Source organism: Heterocephalus glaber, unplaced genomic scaffold (assembly GCF_053883595.1).
Source record: "Heterocephalus glaber isolate CG9 unplaced genomic scaffold, H.glaber_assembly_v1.0 deba00001460, whole genome shotgun sequence".
Classification (NCBI taxonomy): domain Eukaryota; kingdom Metazoa; phylum Chordata; class Mammalia; order Rodentia; family Bathyergidae; genus Heterocephalus; species Heterocephalus glaber.
In genome coordinates this window covers 7,946,091-7,963,130 of record NW_028258307.1, presented here as the reverse complement: position 1 = coordinate 7,963,130, position 17,040 = coordinate 7,946,091, and the positions used below count along the sequence as shown (strand labels likewise).

Here is a 17,040-nt window from a genome sequence, read left to right as displayed (position 1 = left end):
CAAGCACTTAGTGACCCAAGGGTCACTTAGGGAGCCTGCAACACATCCCAATATCAGTAATATGATAATAGTATACAGAGGTGATATATTCATAGAAAATTAAGGAAATATGGCTAAATATGCAAAGAAAAATATAGATACCATCTTCAACCCTTTGGAAAATTAAATGTTGTTATTTATTTATGTTTATCCATATCCTTTTTGTTTGTTTTGAGATAGGGTCTCTCTGTATAGTTCAGGATTGCCTTGAACTCATCATGTAGCCAAGGCTGGCCTCGAACTCATGGTGCTCCTCCTGCCTCAGCTTTGTGAGTGCTAGGGTTACAGGCATGCACCATCACGCCCAACTTTTTTTTTAATTAAGTTTATTGGTACATTTTAGGTATACAATACAATTACATTTATCATTGGGAACTTGTACCTTTACATGATGCATCTTGGTTCTTACTTTCTCCCCCTTCCCCTGCCCTCCTTTCAACCCCTCCACCCCTCCCTATTTACAAAGACTTTGTTTCCATTTTTTCTTTTTCTCATATTTTTCCCTTTCCGTTCTTTCCTTTCCCCTACTTCTCCCACTTTCCCTACCCCTTCCTTTAGACCTTTTCTTCCTATTTCACATTATCTATTATACCTATTAGTCCTTATTTACACTTTCATTTTCTCACGCCAGAGAAACTATTCGGTATTTACACATGTGGGTCCTATTTATTTCACTTAAGAGTATGGCCTCAGGGCTGGGGAGTTAGCTCAGTGGTTCCGCCACCTGCCTTACAGGTGCAAGGTCCAAAGTTTGAGCCCCTGTACCAAAAAAAAAAAAAAAAGAGTATGGCTTCAATGTGCATCCATTTAGCTATAAATGTCTCTAGTTTCTTATTCTTTATGGCTGAGTAGTACTCCATTTTATAAAAAAAAAACACCACATTTTCTTTATCCAGTCTCCAGTTGATGGGCACTTGGGCTGTTTCCAAGTTTTAGCTATCACAAACTGTGCTGCTGTATACATGGGTGCACATATATCACTGTGATATGATTCTTTTAATTCTTTGGGGAAGATACCCAGCAGGGGAATAGCTAGGTCAAATTGGACCTCTAGTCCTAGTTCTTTGAGGTATCTCCATGCTAATTTCCACAGTGGTTGGACCAGTCAGCACTCCTACCAACAATGGAGAAGGGTTCCTTTCTCCCCACACCCCCGCCAGCATTTGTCATTGGTTGATTTCTCGATAGCAGCCATTCTTTCTATCATGCCCAGCGCTTATCCACATACTTGGAAAAAGTAAAAATGGAAACATATTGTGACCTATTTTTAGTCATATACAACGTAAGTTCCTTTTAATTTGATTTTTGGCTTCCTGTTATAATTTACAGATTGGCTTAATTTACTCTATTTACTTGCCATCTCTCTCCAGATTTGGCATATCTTTTGTAAATTAAGGAATTCTTTTAAATCATGAGAGGCTCAAAAGGCATGCTGTCAATGCTAGATGTAGTTATGAAGTATTAATTAGTAAGTAATTTAGATTGTTGCTTATATTTGAGATTAGGACTCTTAGGAAGGAATTCCTTATTGATGTTGGGAACAGAGAAAACTGGCTCCTAGGATTTTTAGGAGAAAAAGGATCATTCGGTTTTGGCAGTAAAGGGAAAACCTTCACATCCTATAGCAGAAGACCATATAACCTCAACTGTGGCTCCCTTGTTTACACTTCCCCTTAGGAACCTCTCTGATCATTCCCACTATCCAGGTACTTCACTCTGGTCCAAATCTGGGCCCCTCTTCCTTTGCTTCATTCCTCAAAGCTTGCCAAGGCCAGGCTCTTGACACTGAAATGTCTTTTCTAAAAGCTTGGAGAGATTGCTTCTTGGCCTTTTGACTAAGATCAAGGGCAGTACATTATTTGTTCTTATCAGCTTAATATCCGATACGACCTCTATCCAAGGACAATATACTAAGTGGACTTTTGGAGCAGGGAGATGGAATAGGAGCTTGCTCCATCCACTCCATGCATCAACCTGGTATTACAGTATCTCCAGAAACAGTGTGCCCAGTGTGTGGCAGGTATAAATCCAGTGTTCAAAATTAATAAAATTAAATCTTAGAAATCATTAATGCCAGGATAATCCTACTCTCTAGATACAGCTGTGTTCTCCTGGATTGTAGGCCATCCCAGTGCTCTAGGGCTGCCCAACTGTAAGACTTCAGGCCACTTTTGCCAACACTCAGCCCCAGGCACATAATGACTTTGAAAACCAAGTGTAAAGTATATAATCTGTTTTCAATTACTATAGCAAAATACTTGAGTGCGGGGTTACAGCAGGCTGTAAGAACTTGAAGGTGGGTACTCTTTTTTTTTTTTTTATTGAGACAAGATTTCACTATGGAGTGCAGGCTGGCCTTGAACTCACTATGTAGCCCATGCTGGCCTTGAATTCACTGTCATCCTCCTGCCTCAGCCTCCTGGTGCTGGGATTACAGGCATGAGCTACCACACCCATCGAAGGTGGATACTTTACAAAGCAAAGAGGTTTGCTTAGTCCACAGTTCTGGAGGTTCAAGGGCATGGGCCAGCATTAGCTCTGTACTGGCGAGGACCTCATAGTGGATGCCATCATGGTGGGAGCACAAGCTAAAGAGAGATCACATGGTGAGATGGGAGTTGGAGAGTGGGAGGGGCCAGCCTTGATCATTTTGTAACAACCCCCAAGCCAGCACTGGCCAGAGTCTCAGGAGAATGGCATTCATTCCTTCAGAGGGCAAACCTCATGGACTTCCCACTAGGCTCCACCTCCTGGCATCCCTACACGGGAGCCTAGCCTTCCAGCGCATGGACACTGGGGACACACTCAAGTGACTTCCAAGCCGTAGTATCCAAGAAGAGAAAATGTTCCCTTTCTCTTTAAATGAAAGCCCACCTTCCAGTTTCCCACCTATTATTTCACGGCCCTTCCTTCCTGGAGAATTGCAGAGCCCTCGCCTTCTACCCGCTGGAGTGTTTCCTCGTTCTGTAGACCCAGCTTGACAACTACATCAAAATATAATTTATTAAGCTGAACATTTTTATGTAACATTGAATCAGGACATAATTTACTTACAGACTTTTAAAATCATAAGCAAAAAGATTATTATTTTATTGATGTCTCTTAAATCTCCAGTTTTTAATTAAATATCTTTATCACCTTCAAGGAATCTTTTATTTATTTTTTTTTCAAGGAATCTTTTAAGACTCAGTGAGCTATTTGGACTCACAGGACTGCCACAGACCACACTTGGTCTCTATGTGCTTTGAAGGATGTTAGGTCTTGCTTTTCAGTGGTATAGTGCCTGTGGGAGTGTGTAAAGCTTTTTGGTCTGTTTCCCCTCCCAAGTCAGCTGAGGTACACAGAAACAGTATCCACCCTGGGTAGGGCAGGGAACCACTCTGGCTTAGAAGCCTCATGCATCACAAGCGCCAGTATCTCTTGTAGAAGCTTTATTGGCAGAGCTTCCAGGGTCCCAAAAGGGACATCCTGACATATGAGTCATCATCCGCAAAGGAGCCCAAAGATACAGCCTCCTGCCAGGTAATGGGGTAATTTTTACCATAAGCAGTGTTGCCTAATGAGACAGCTGACAGTCACCTTACCAGGTTTCCAGGGCAACAAAACTGGAAAGTTAATCCAAAGTCACACTTGTTTTTAGAGAGGAGAGAGGTTTGTTTAACCTTTATAACTTTTCAAAAATATCTTCACAAAGATGATTGTGTTTTCACATTTGCCTGAAATAAATAAATGACTTTGAAATAGCTTCATATTGTTCTGGGCTATATCTGTTTTCATATATAATAGCTTTTTTCCTTGACTTTTTCCTTTTTTGGTAGGTCTAATCAAATATTCAGAACGGGTGTATGAGGCATGTATGGACACGTTTGACTGTCTTCCTCTTGCTGCCCTCTTAAACCAGCAGTTTCTCTGTGTACATGGAGGAATGTCACCTGAAATCACTTGTTTAGATGACATTAGAAAAGTAAGTAATCTCTTATTATTCTCACAGATATGTTTTAAAATGTCATTTTCTTATTCCAGCCAATTGATTTATATTTAGCTAAAATTTTAAAAATACAGTTTATCAAAAGTCAGAAAATAGAAATTACCTATGGTCTCATTGTTGCAAGACACTTTACACTGATACAAATCTGCCAGGAATTTTCTTTCATTTTTAAAATTAATTCTGTGCCTTTACCAACAGAAGCATAAAATTCTTAGACTATACCTATGAAACGTTATTCTGGCACCACCAGCTGTACCAGGGACCTTTTTATTTTGACAGGGTCTCACTGAACCTGCCAGGACTCTCTTTTGCTCCTTAGCCTCCCGAGTAGCTGAGATTACAGGCATGTACCACCTTGCCTGGTTTGAAACTTTAAATTATGTCAAAATACGGAAGGACGGAAACCAGGGTTCTAATCCTAGTCCTCAACAAAATTGCTTGACTTCCTAGCATGTTTTCTTTGTGAAATGAGAAAGTTGGAATGGATGGTATGAGGACTCTGTCAGTTCTGAAGGTCATTGACTGACATTTTAGATGTTAAAGTTTAACTGTTTCACTTGCCTTACATGATGATTATTTCAAAGACTCTTCATCTTCATTGAAAAAAGAGGACCAATCTGTTCTACATGACTTTCTTCTCTACCTTTATATTTTCTTAGCTCTCTCATATAGTTACTGAAACTAAAGATTTATGTGTTCATAAATCTGTTTTCTCTGAGTTAAAGTCAATCTCCTGCTGGGCATGGTGGCACATGCCTGTAATCCCAGCACTCACGAGGCTGAGGCAGGAGGATCACCATGAGTTCAAGGCCAGCCTGAACTACATAGTGAGACCCTGTCTCAAAAAAACAAAAATAAATAAATAAAGACAGAAAGACAGTCAGTCTTCCGAGGGTAAGGGTGCCCACCTGTAGGCACTGGCTTTTCTGTTGCCTTACTGTCTTCAATAACTAGTCTTTTGCTTTATAGAGTAAATCTTGGATTTAACAATCTCAATCAATTGTATTAATAAATAGCTCCCCTTTCACTCAGCAGGAGTCCTCTTCTTGGCATTGAGCTATTCTAGTTATTTGTATTCTTTTGATCTTTGTGCTTTTAACTAAAGCAGTAGTGACTAAAAACGTAAGTTAATAACTGATACTAAAATGACTCTACTGCATAGAATGGAAAAGATGAAAACCCTATTCAAAATTAAGCTAGCATTCTTTTAAATAACTATTCATTGGAATAAAGTAAGCAATGAACAAAACCATTGAAAAACTGTCCTGCTCTCCTGGTAACTGGTCCTCACAGGCAATTGAAATTACCCTCACATGGTTTTCCTAAAATAGTGTCTCTCTAGTGACTGATTACACATTCATATTGAAAGAGCACTGCTTTAAGATTGGAGTGGGAGGATGTCCTTTTTGACCTTCCTTTCTTCTTAAGGCACTGAGATTCAAACCCAGGGCCTGTGTGTGTTAGGCAAACATTGTACACTGAGCCATAGCCCCAGCCCAAGGAAGTGGAAGTCCTTTCAATGGTATGAACGTTTGCTAGAGGAAATAATCAAAATTGTGTATCTAAATTGTTTAGATGTTCATTTTTTTGCAGGAAAACCCTTTGAGGGCTTACTATCTTTTCTCCTAATGCATTCCTAGAGGTGGAAAAGGGGTTTTGACCTAACTGCTTCTAAGAGCCCTTTTGTTTTCCTGAGTTTTGTCTTCTGACTTGCATGTCTTCCAGTTAGACAGGTTTACTGAACCTCCTGCCTTTGGGCCAGTGTGTGATCTGCTTTGGTCTGATCCCTCAGAAGATTATGGCAGTGAAAAGACCTTGGAGAACTATACCCACAATACTGTGCGAGGGTGCTCTTACTTTTTCAGGTAAGCTAATCAAAGTAGAAGATTACGAAAAAGGGGCCGAGGATATAGCTCAGTGGTGCCACGCCTGCCTGGCAAGCACAAGTCTCTGAGTTCGATCCCTGGCAGAGGAAAAAAAAAACCAAAACCCATGATACAGTTAAAAGTAAAAATTTTTTAAAGCATTTTATATCTTAAACATGTAGTGTAGGGGCTTCTGTTTAATTTTTGAAAAGAAGACAAAAATGTTTTATGTGTTTGTTTTATATTTTCATGGGTATTATGCCCTAAAAGTGTAATACGCCGAACATGGTTGGACATCTTTCAGTGCCTCAATATTGTCTGACTAAATGATCTAGATTATTTGTTCCTAAACATTATTTATGTATTTTCATTTTAAAAAGCCATTTTGGCTCTTTCCCAGACGTTCTGATTCAGTAAGCCTGAGACAGGGGAGTCCTGTTATTTTTAAAAGCTCTCCAGATTTTGGAGCCATTTGTATAGACAAAGCTATAAAAAGAACAGGACACTGTGATCTAAGACCAGGACATTTCCCGGAAGTTGGCTGCTGTCCTGAGTTCCACGTGTCAGCTTTCATTGTGGTTTGCCCCCCAACAATAGAGAGATAGAGAAGTTTGAAACATAAATTATTTTGTGTGACAAAGAAAACTTGTATATTCTCCCCTAAAAATCTGTTAATTGGCTAAAATAGCACATTAATTAAATGAGATAAACACACACACAACCTCCATTTTAGCATTTTTGTAAATGCCCTTTTTGCATTCTTCATTGCCAACCTTTTAAGTGACTTATATGGTGAAATCATTTAACTTTTATTTCTTTTTATATTCTTAGAAGCATAATCTTTATTGTTGGCAGAATGTAAATTGTTATAATTTCTATAGAGGTAAACTTGGCATTCTCTGAATTATAAATGAACATGGCCTTGATCCAGAAATTCTATTTCAAAGATTTAATCCTATGGATAGACAGTAGAAGTTCAGTATTTGCAGATTCCATATTTTTTAATTCCTCTACTCACTAAGATTTATTTGTAACCCCCAAATCAATACGAATCCCTCAAAGTTTTCCATGGATATGCACTGTGCATAGGAACAAAAAAAATTGATTCATTCCACACACGTGTTCCCTGCTAGGTTAACCTAGTAATAATATTCTGTCTTCTTGTTTCAGCCATCATACTGTAAACAAGTACCTGTATTCTTTTTGCTACCTATGTAGTGCAGCATTTCCGTGGCTTTGTGGTTTTTGTTAGGATTTTGCTGTTTTAAGTGGCACGCAATAGTGCAGGAGTGCTGTCCACTGTTTCCAAGCACAAGAAGGCTGCAGTGTGCCTGGCATAGAAAATTTGTGTATGTTAGATAATCTTAGTTAACTCATGAATTGTGATGTTGGCCGTGCACTCAGTGTCCATGAATCAGCAATATATTAAAGTAAAGTGCCTGAAATCCCAACATTGTGAGAGGCCGAGGCAGGAGGATTATAAGTTTGGGCCCACCAAACTGGGCAACTTATAGCAAACCCTCAAAAAGAAAAAAAAGGGCTGGGGATGTAGCTCAACATAAAGGCTGTGGGTTCAGTCCCCGTTATTTGAGGAGCAGGGGGAAGCTCACATCTGAAATAAGATTATGTATTAATCATTCAGTGCAAATGTTATGACCAAAGGCTTATAGGACATTAACCCTATATTTCCCCTAGGAATACTGTTTTATTCTTTTCTAATTCATTTTTGAAGCAATATGATAGAACACTTGTTACTTCAGATAATGAGAATTCTACCTGCAAATGTGTGAAATGTTTATTCCTTTTGCATTATTTTTATAATAAAAGATTGAAAATAACCACAGTGTTCAGTAGAAGACAAGCAATTTCTAATAGATTCAGATATTAGGCTGTTTTTCAAAATGAAAAAGAAAAGTTGTTCATGTACTGATATGAAATAATCACTAATAAAAGTGAAAAAGACAGTACAGAATTATGTGTACCATCTGCTAACATTTCAAAAACAACAGACAAAGAAGAAGGGAGGTATACATATGTAACTCCTTGGAATTGGATAGATTATCTTTGAAGGAATGAATACTCAAGAAATCAGGAGGACTGGGGATTTAGCTCAGTGGCACCGCACCTGCCTTGCAAGTGCAAGGTCCTGAGTTTGATCCACGGTACCAGGAAAAAAAAAGAAATCAGGAACACTGGTGGCTTTCAGGGTAGCTAGAAGATCATAGTAGAAAGGAGGTATTTTACTGTCTACTCTTGTATTTTTAAATTTTATATCTTATTAAAAAATTTTATATCTTGTTAGTGTACAGTCATTTATTTATATTTAACTTTACTGGCCACTAAAAAGTATGTATTTAGGGTATACAACTAGATATTTTGATACACATATTCATTGTGAAATGACCACCACAGTCAGCTTACCTAATTGATGTATCTATTGCCTCGCATGCCTTTTTTGTGTGTATGTGGTGAGAACACTTGGAATCTACCCATAACCTTACCAAAGGTCAAGTATCCAGTACAGTATCTTTAATTGCTAAGTCTGTATTCTACCACTGACCTATACTCTCCACCCTTTTTTGTGCTCTGACTAACATCTCCCCAGTTCCCCAACTCCTACCCCTCTGGCAACTATCATTCTAATTCTACTCTTTTGGTGAGTTTAGATTCTACATATAAGTGAGGTCATATGCACTATTTGTTTCATTACCAGTATTTCCCAGATTCATCCATGTATTACAAATGGTGGAATTTCATTCTTCTAAGTTTAAATTTTATACACACATACACATACACGAATTTAGCTTGTTTCCATATTCTGGCCATTGTGAATGATGCTTTGATGAACATGGGAGGACAAATACTCAGATACTGATTTTATTTCCTTTGGAAATATACCCAGAAGTAGGATGATTGAGCATGTGATAGTTCTGTTTTTAATTTTTTAAAGAGTTTCCACCTGTTTTCCATAATGGCTGTACTCATTTATATCCCTACCAATGGTGTACCAAGGGTTTCATTTTCTAAAACATCCTTGCCAATACATTCTGTCTTTTGGATAATAGCCATTCTGACAGGTGTGTGGAAATATGTCATTGTAATTTTGATTTGTATTTTCCTGGTGATTAGTGATGTTGAGTAGTTTTTCATATACCTGGTAGCCATTTGCATTTTTTTGTTGTTATTGTTCAAGAGTCTATTCAGGTCCTTCGCCCATTTATTTTCTCAAGTTATTTGTGGGGTTTTCTCTGACTTAAATTCTCTTTTCTCTGATTTAAATATAGCCACTCCTGTTTTATTTTGATTACCAGGTCATGAAATATCTTTCTCCACCCCTTTGCTTTTGGCTTATGTATATCCTTAAATCTAAAGTGATTCTCTTATAGACAGCATATAGTTGGGTCTTGGCTATTTTATCCAGTCACTCTGTATGTTTCCACTGAGGAGATAAAGTGATTAGGGACAGATAAAGATAAAGTTGCCATTTTGGTATTATTTTTTATCTTTTTTATGGTTCTTCTGTTTCTTACTCTCATGTCTGTCTTTGGGCTTTGATGATTTTTTTGTGTGTGTGTGTGCTAATGTGTTTTGGTTCTTCATCTTTGTGTATCTACACTGAACTTTTCTTTTTTTAACCATGAGATTCACATCAAAGTATAGTTATGGCAGTCTACCTTCAGCTGAGAATTTAACTTCAGTCACATACAGAAACTGTATACTTTTTTTTTTTTTTGGTACCGGGGATCAAACTCTGGTCCTTGCGCCTGCGCAGCTGGAGGCTAAACCACTGAGCTAAATCCCTGGCCCAAGCCTCCTTTCATTTTGACTTGCACTTTCTTTAGTAGTTCTTATAAGGAAGGTCTAGTGGTAATAAACTCTTTCAGATTTGTGTTGTCTAGGAAAGTCTTACCACTCTTTTTCTTTTTTATAATACTGAGGATTAAGCCTAGGGCCTTTGTCCTGAGCTACATCTCCAGCTCTTTATTTAATTAATTAATTTATTTTAATTTTTGAAATAGGATCTCACCATGTTGCTAAGTTGCCCAGGTTGGGCTCAAATTTGTGATCCTCCTGCCTCAACCTCTCAGAGTGCTGGCATTACAGGCATGCACCACCACACCCAACCTTTACTTCATTGTCAAATGACATTTTGCTGGGTAAAATCCTTACGACTTTGGTTGGCAGTGCCACCTCTCTTTCCTTCCTTCCTTCTTTTTTTTGGTACCGGGGATTGAACTCAGGTCCTTGCACTTGCGCAGCAGGCGACAAAACCACTGAGCTAAATCCCCAGCCTTCCTTTCTTCCTTCTTTTTCTTCTTTTTTTCCTTCTTTACGTTTCCTTTCCTTCCCTCCTCTCTCTCTCTCTTCCTCCCTCCCTCTCTCTCTCTCTCTCTCTCTCTATAGTCCTTTACTCTCCTGGCCTGCAAAGTTTCTGCTCAGAAATTTACTCATAGTCTTATGAAAGCTCCCTTTGTGACCAGAAAGTTCCTATGTGAATGGCTACATTTCTTCTTCTGCTTTCAAAATTCTCTCTGGTTGTAACTTTTGACTGTTTATAATGCATCTTAGTTTAGACTTCTTTGGTTTAACTTATTTGGAGACTTTTGAGCTTTATGAATTGAGATGTTCATTTCCCTCCCTAGATTTGGGAAATTCTCAGCCATTACTTCTTTAAATGAAATTTCTGCCCCCTTTCTTTACTCTCCTTCTTGAACTCCTATGCATGTATTATTTTGCTTAGTGCTGTCCCATAAGTCTCATGTACTTTTGACACTCTTATTCATTCTTTTATTGCTGTTGTTGTTCCTCTAGATAATTTCAAATGAGTTATCTTTGAGTACAGTAATTCTTCGGCACAACTGAGTCTGCTGCTGGAGCTTTTTATTGGATCTTTTTAGTTCAGTCATTGTAGTCTTCATCTCCAGGATTTCTGTTTGGTTCTTTTTTAGGATTTCTAGTCTTTTCTTGGTTTTTTTCCCCCTCAAGGTTGGGGATTGACCCAGGGCCTTGGGGCAGGCTAGGCACATGCTCTACCGCTGAGCTACACCCCTAGCCCTTTTTCTATTTCTTTATTAAACATCTCAGTTTGTTCCTGTATTGTTTTCCTGATTTCATTTAGTTGCTATGTTCTCTTGCAGCTCCTAGACCTTCTCTGAGATGATGAATTTGCATTCTTTGCCATGCATTTTGTGAATCTCCATTTCCTTAGGGTCAATTACTGGAGCTCTGTTAGTTTTCTTTGGTGGTATCATGCTTGCCTGCTGCTTCAGGATCTGTGTGGATATGCACTGGTGTTTGTGCACTGGAAGGAACAGACACCTCCTCTAGTCTGTACAGATTTGTTTTGTCAGGCAAATACCTTCTGCTGGGTCTTTGGACTTTTGGGGATACTCTGGAATCATGGCTGAGCAGAACTGGAGCTGAGTCACAGGGCTACCATAGGATCCACAGTTGGTAGGTCTGTATTCAGTTTATAGCAGTTGGTAGCATGGACAGCAGTGTCATCTCTCATATGCCTGGGTGGACACAAGTACCTCTGGAACTCAGTAGAATGAGTGTTAAACAAGGTCACAAGGCTTGTTTAGGTCTGCCTTAGGGTCCAGTCAGCAGCCCTGGAGCATGGACAGGTGTGTTTCTGCCCAGGTCTCTGAAACAGTAGGACTAGGACTATCTCTAGGCCACCATAGAGTGAGGCTGGAGCTTAGCCATGGGCCTGTTCTGGTCCTACCATTGGATTTGACTGGCAAGTCTGCTATCAGTGTCACTAGTGGTCATAGCTCCTCCCAGGTCCCTAGGAAGATGGGGCTGCTGCCAGGACTGCAGATAAGTGGCACAAGCCCACAGAGGCCCAGGCTGCTTCTGCATCTGCATGGGTTCAGGGCGGGGGTGCTGCCTTTTCACTGTGGCCCTCCTTAGGCTTGGGCTCCACCAAAACTTCACAACCTCCTACCTCAATGCTAAGGGCCCTACAGCAACACTTAGTCTCTGAATGGCTGCCAGTTTGTTGTTTCTGTGTCAAGAGAAGGGCTGGGGACTTTCTCTTCTGCCATTTTGATGATGTCACCCACGATCTATTTTAAAAGTAAATATTTTCTAATGAGCATAATGAGAAAAAAAAAGTTTTAATAAACTAAATAATACCTGCATAATTCCAGTTTAATTTTGTATTATCCAGTTCTTCCTACCAGATATTTGTCATTCAGAAAGGTAATGGTACTGAGAATATTTTAGGCCTGTGTGCAGGTGTCATACCTTTCATTAGAATGTGATTGGCTGTGCTGTCCCACTCCTGCAGTCACCTTGCTTAAGATCATCTTGGTGTGGATAGTACATGTGAAGCTATTCATAGGTTCTTTTCCTTTTCTAACAGCTTGATAGTTTCATGGTTGAAAAAAATTATGTATTCAGTTTATAGCACGACTGTGTACATACACACATGTATACATGCACATGCATGCTACTGTGGTACTTTTTACATCAAGATACCAAGAGAAGTTCCAGTATTGTATCATTATTGCTATGGGTTAGAAAAGAAATTAAAAGGTAGGGAGCTCTTTCTGTTCTAGGGTTGAATGTTATCTTAATTTATGACCTGTGGCTTTCAGTAGTGAAATGAAAAATAGTCATCATCACTAATTTCAGCTGTGTATAATACCTATAATCTTGAAATTGAATAGTCAATTAATCTTGGCTTTCCCCTTCCTCCTATTAAAAAATAGTTGTTTTAATTCTTAACTTGTGTTTTCTAATTTTCAGTTACCCTGCAGTTTGTGAATTTTTACAGAACAACAATTTATTATCAATAATCAGAGCCCATGAAGCCCAAGATGCTGGGTAAGTTACATTAAAACTGTAATAGAACCAAATATCACAGCAAATTTTTTTTACCCTTTCATATCAAGACAAACAGGCTATCATCTCTCTTCCAGGTATCGAATGTACAGGAAGAGCCAGACCACCGGCTTTCCATCACTTATTACAATTTTCTCTGCCCCTAATTACCTAGATGTCTATAACAACAAAGGTAAAGGAGTCCAGCAATATTTGAGTTTGAATTTGTGAGTAAATGTGAGCTATAGTTCAATTATGTGTGCTTGTTTATTATTTTTTTGGTGCTGGGGAATTGAATCCATGGCCTTGTACTTGCTAAGCATACATTCTACCATGGAGTTACACCCTCCAGTACTTTTTTTTTTTTTGGTACCGGGGATTGAACTCAGGTCCTTGGCACCTGTGCAGCAGGCGGTGAAACCACTGAGCTAAATCCCCTGCCCTCTAGTACTTATTTTTATTGAATAAGAAAAAAGATCTTGGGCAGGAGGTAAAGCTCCCTGGTAAAGCATGTGCTTAGCATATGCAAGGCCCTGGATTCAATCTCCAGCACCAATGCCCTCCCCCCCCAAAAAAAGAAGAAAAGAGATTTTAATTGAAACAAAGGCCAAGAAATTTAAAGTTCATGCTGCTGCTTGGTCTTCATCTCATAACAAGATCGGGGTTCTTTGTAAATACCGATAATGATACTACAGGTTTGTACTATTGAGTCAAAAGTTTAAGGAGAGTTAAAAACTTCAAGGTCATGTTAGAATGTTTAGCATAAATTACTGGTTTTGGAGAATTTGTTTATAATTGTACCTCAAAAAGTTATCATTTGTTGTTTTGATGTTTGTAAGTTATTAAGCTGGTTTTGTTCTCCCTGATACACAGTATGATAGAGTGAATGAATAGTGTACAGTCAGGAAAAAAGGTCTTTATTTTAGTCCAATCCCTGCTAGAAACTAAGTGTGACTTTCGCTAAGTCATACAATCTTTCTAAACTTGTTTCCTATATTAAAAAGAAGGATATGCACATGCCTTTTGTTTCAGAAACTCTGCTTCTAAGACTTTATCTCACTAAAGTCTTTTATTAAATTTAAAACTTTTATGATTCATAGTTCATAAGTTTTTTTTTTCAGGGCAGTGGTCCTACAAAAACTCCATGTCTGTATTTCATTGTTTATTAAGTGTGACTATAAAATAATAGGACTTTCAAACAAACATGCTAAAACAAATATATCCAGATGAGTATTGTCCCTTCAAAGCAATTATCTTGGGAGGCTAGATGTGTATTCCAACAATGCAGTCATTGTTCAAAAACATTTTTGGAACTCCTCTTTTGGCATTGCCTTCAGAGTCTGCGACACATTCTTTTGATTATCCTCAATGATGGGAAATCTTCGTCCTTTGAGGGTGGATTTGATTTTTGGACATCCAAAAGTCATTCGGAGTCAAGATAAATAAAGGTGAGTGATTGAGCTCAATGACACCATTTGGGGTCAAAACAAGGTATGATTAAAAGGTAATGAGACTGGTTCTTGTTGTGTTGCATTTATACTGGCTCTGGAGGCAATTCCAGAAGAAGAGTTCCAAAAGCGTTCTGAATAGTGGCAGCATCTTCAGATTAATTGTATGGCAAGGAGCAAGTTTTGTTGAAAGAACCCTAAGCTAGGAGCCTGAATTCCTGCTTCATTTTTCAGTGTGTCATATTTAACAAGATACTTAACTTCTCTAGGCCTCAGTTTATCTTTAAAATATGTGGCATATAGAGTTGTTGAAGATAAGTTGGAATCAAGAAAATAAATACTAAAGCATTGTTCAAAATATAAACTCCTGTAATACTGTAACATTTTACTGCTGTTATGCCTGATGTGATGACATCAAAGGGCCCCACTCATCTGATATATGAGGTGCCGTGTGTTTGTAGTTGGTGGTTTCTTAAGTCTCATTACTTTATAGTCATACCTTGTATATGCAGTATGCAGCTGGGGAGACAAGTTTCAAAAGAGGTAAAACATGTACTTAATATTTACCCTGTTTATAAGTAAACTCTGGGAGCTGGGGATATTGTTCAGTGACAGAGCACTTGTGTGGTTTTCACTGATTTGTTAACACCCCCCCACACACACCAAATAGAACCCAGAGCCTCACACATGTGAGGCAAGTGTTCCACCACTAAGCAAAACTCTCAGCCCTTCTTACCCATTTTTTTGTTACCCATTTTAAAAAAGCATTTAAGTTCTCTCCTAGCCTTATGTTTTCTTATTGTTTCTCATCATTCTTCCTCGAGCCTTAGCTATCCTACAATGTTCTGCTTCTTTCTAAGTTTTTTTGTTCTTACTCCTCTTTTCCAACATTTCCAGTACATTAGCCACATGGTTTTATTTTGGTTTCCTTTCTTATCTAGTGGTATACATTTTATGTGTGTGTGTGTTTTCCTCAGTCCTGAGAATTCAACGCAGGGTTTTTGTACCTAGTTACATCCCCAGCACTTTTTTATTTTTACTTTTTTTGGGGGGGCGGGTACTGGGGATCAAGGCAGGTACAGCGCCACTGAGCTAAATCCCCAGCCCTACTTTTTTTTTTTTTTTTTTTTGAGTAAGGATCTTGCTAAGTTGCCCAGGCTGAGTTCAATTGTGATCCTCCTGCAACGGCATGCCAGAGTGCCTCATATTTGTAATGAAGACTCCTGCTCATATCCTTTTAAACTTCATTATTAGGTGTATCTAGTGATTGTCCAGTGGATTTATCAGTAAATTGAACTAAAACATGTCACCTAAATCAGCAAGCACTAGACAGTTTCTAACTACTAGTTCATTTTTTGCCCCATTCTGGTCTGGTTTTGTTCTTGATTATTGTTTAGTAAACATTTTCAACCATAGTCCATTCTACTTAGGTTTTCTGTCAGCTTTGATATAATTGGTAACTTTATTTCAAAACAATATGATTTCCTTGGTGTTTTTTTTTTTTTTTCTGTACCAGGGATTGAACTCAGGACCTTGGGCTTGTGAGGTACCACTGAGCTAAATCCCCAGCCCTTCCTGGTGGTTTTCTAAGCTTTTTTTTTTTTTTTAAAGGAAAAAGAAAGTATAGCATCTGAAACAATCCCTGTTGGCACTCAGTTACTTCCTCTACAGCTGCCTCTTTTCTAAAAAGAGCGACTATGTCACTCTCTTCCTCCTCCTTCTTCTTCCATTACTGCTTTTACTTTTTACATTTTACTTCTCACCTTTTTTTTATTAGTGGACTCGAACCCAAAGCCTTGCACATGTTAGGCAAGTGCTCTATCGCTGGGCTGCATCCCCGTCCTCTCCCTTTTTTTGTATATTCTTTACACTTATTGGCATCTTCAAGTATTTCTCAGTTCCACTGGTCACCTGTTAGACCCTTAAGTTATGGGTTTTTTTAGATTCTTATTCTTGGTTACTTTTCTGTCTACTCAAAAGCAATTTACTTGTCATCCACTGTTGAGACTCACTTCTCACTTTTTTTTCCTGAGTAGATTGAGACTGTTACTGAATAATGATATATTCATTTAAACTAAATAAAATACATATCCATGAAAATAATGAGACGTTTACCTGGTATCCAGGGTTAGCTTTTTAAGAACTAGAGGTCCCATTTTTGTGTATTTTCTTTATAATCAATGGTGTACTTTTTGGGCATTCAGTAATTAAATTTTGAGAATACTAGCCTATCCTATAACAAAGAAACAGGAACCAGGAGATGACCCATATCTGTTATTTTGAGGAAACTGCTGTACCCTATTCTATTTTATAGAATAAGTAAGAATAATTAAAAGAATAGTGCAAACAACATTTCTGGTGATGGAGGCTAGGGAATTAGATTTTGAAGCTTTTAAAATATAAAGAAAAGGGCCGGGGATTTAGCTCAGTGGTTTCACCGCCTGCTGCACAAGCGCAGGGACCCGAGTTCGATCCCCGGTACAAAAAAAAAAAAAAATATATATATATATATATAAAGAAAAAATATAAAGAAAATCACTTAGGCATCAAAATGTGTATGCAGCTGTATGAACTGGTTTAATAAATATTAAACATATATTGTGTGCTGGCGATATCCTGTGAATAGGATAAACAGGCATTTTAAAAGTCCACTATGTTCTGTGCAGAGATGATTTAATTTATTTTGAACACTAATTGTAAATTGCCCCAAGTTTACCATTTGTATACCCCCTCTATGAATTGATAACTGCTATTTCTAAACTTCCAGAGATTTTTAAAAAGCTTTCTTTGCCTGTGGCTAATGACTAGAAAAACAGCTTGTGAGTGATATAAATAAAAGGAAATTATGGGGAAAATTTTCTAATATGGA

The 17,040-nt window shown here is 38.3% G+C and overlaps 1 protein-coding gene and 1 non-coding gene across 9 annotated transcripts in view; both read left to right on the top strand.

The window, feature by feature from the left end:
* Window positions 1-17,040, top strand: part of Ppp3cc (protein phosphatase 3 catalytic subunit gamma) — a 78,792-nt gene that overhangs the window by 46,155 nt on the left and 15,597 nt on the right. For all 8 annotated transcript variants that reach the window (XM_004848311.3, XM_021261247.2, XM_004848310.3 and 5 more), the window contains 4 exons: window positions 3,858-4,003; window positions 5,753-5,892; window positions 12,649-12,726; window positions 12,822-12,916. In XM_004848311.3, coding sequence (XP_004848368.1) covers window positions 3,858-4,003; window positions 5,753-5,892; window positions 12,649-12,726; window positions 12,822-12,916 — 459 coding nt within the window. The remainder of the gene's footprint in view (window positions 1-3,857; window positions 4,004-5,752; window positions 5,893-12,648; window positions 12,727-12,821; window positions 12,917-17,040) is intronic.
* Window positions 1,855-2,050, top strand: LOC147826892 (U2 spliceosomal RNA). The gene has a single exon (XR_015453400.1). It is a non-coding gene; the product is annotated as a U2 spliceosomal RNA (small nuclear RNA).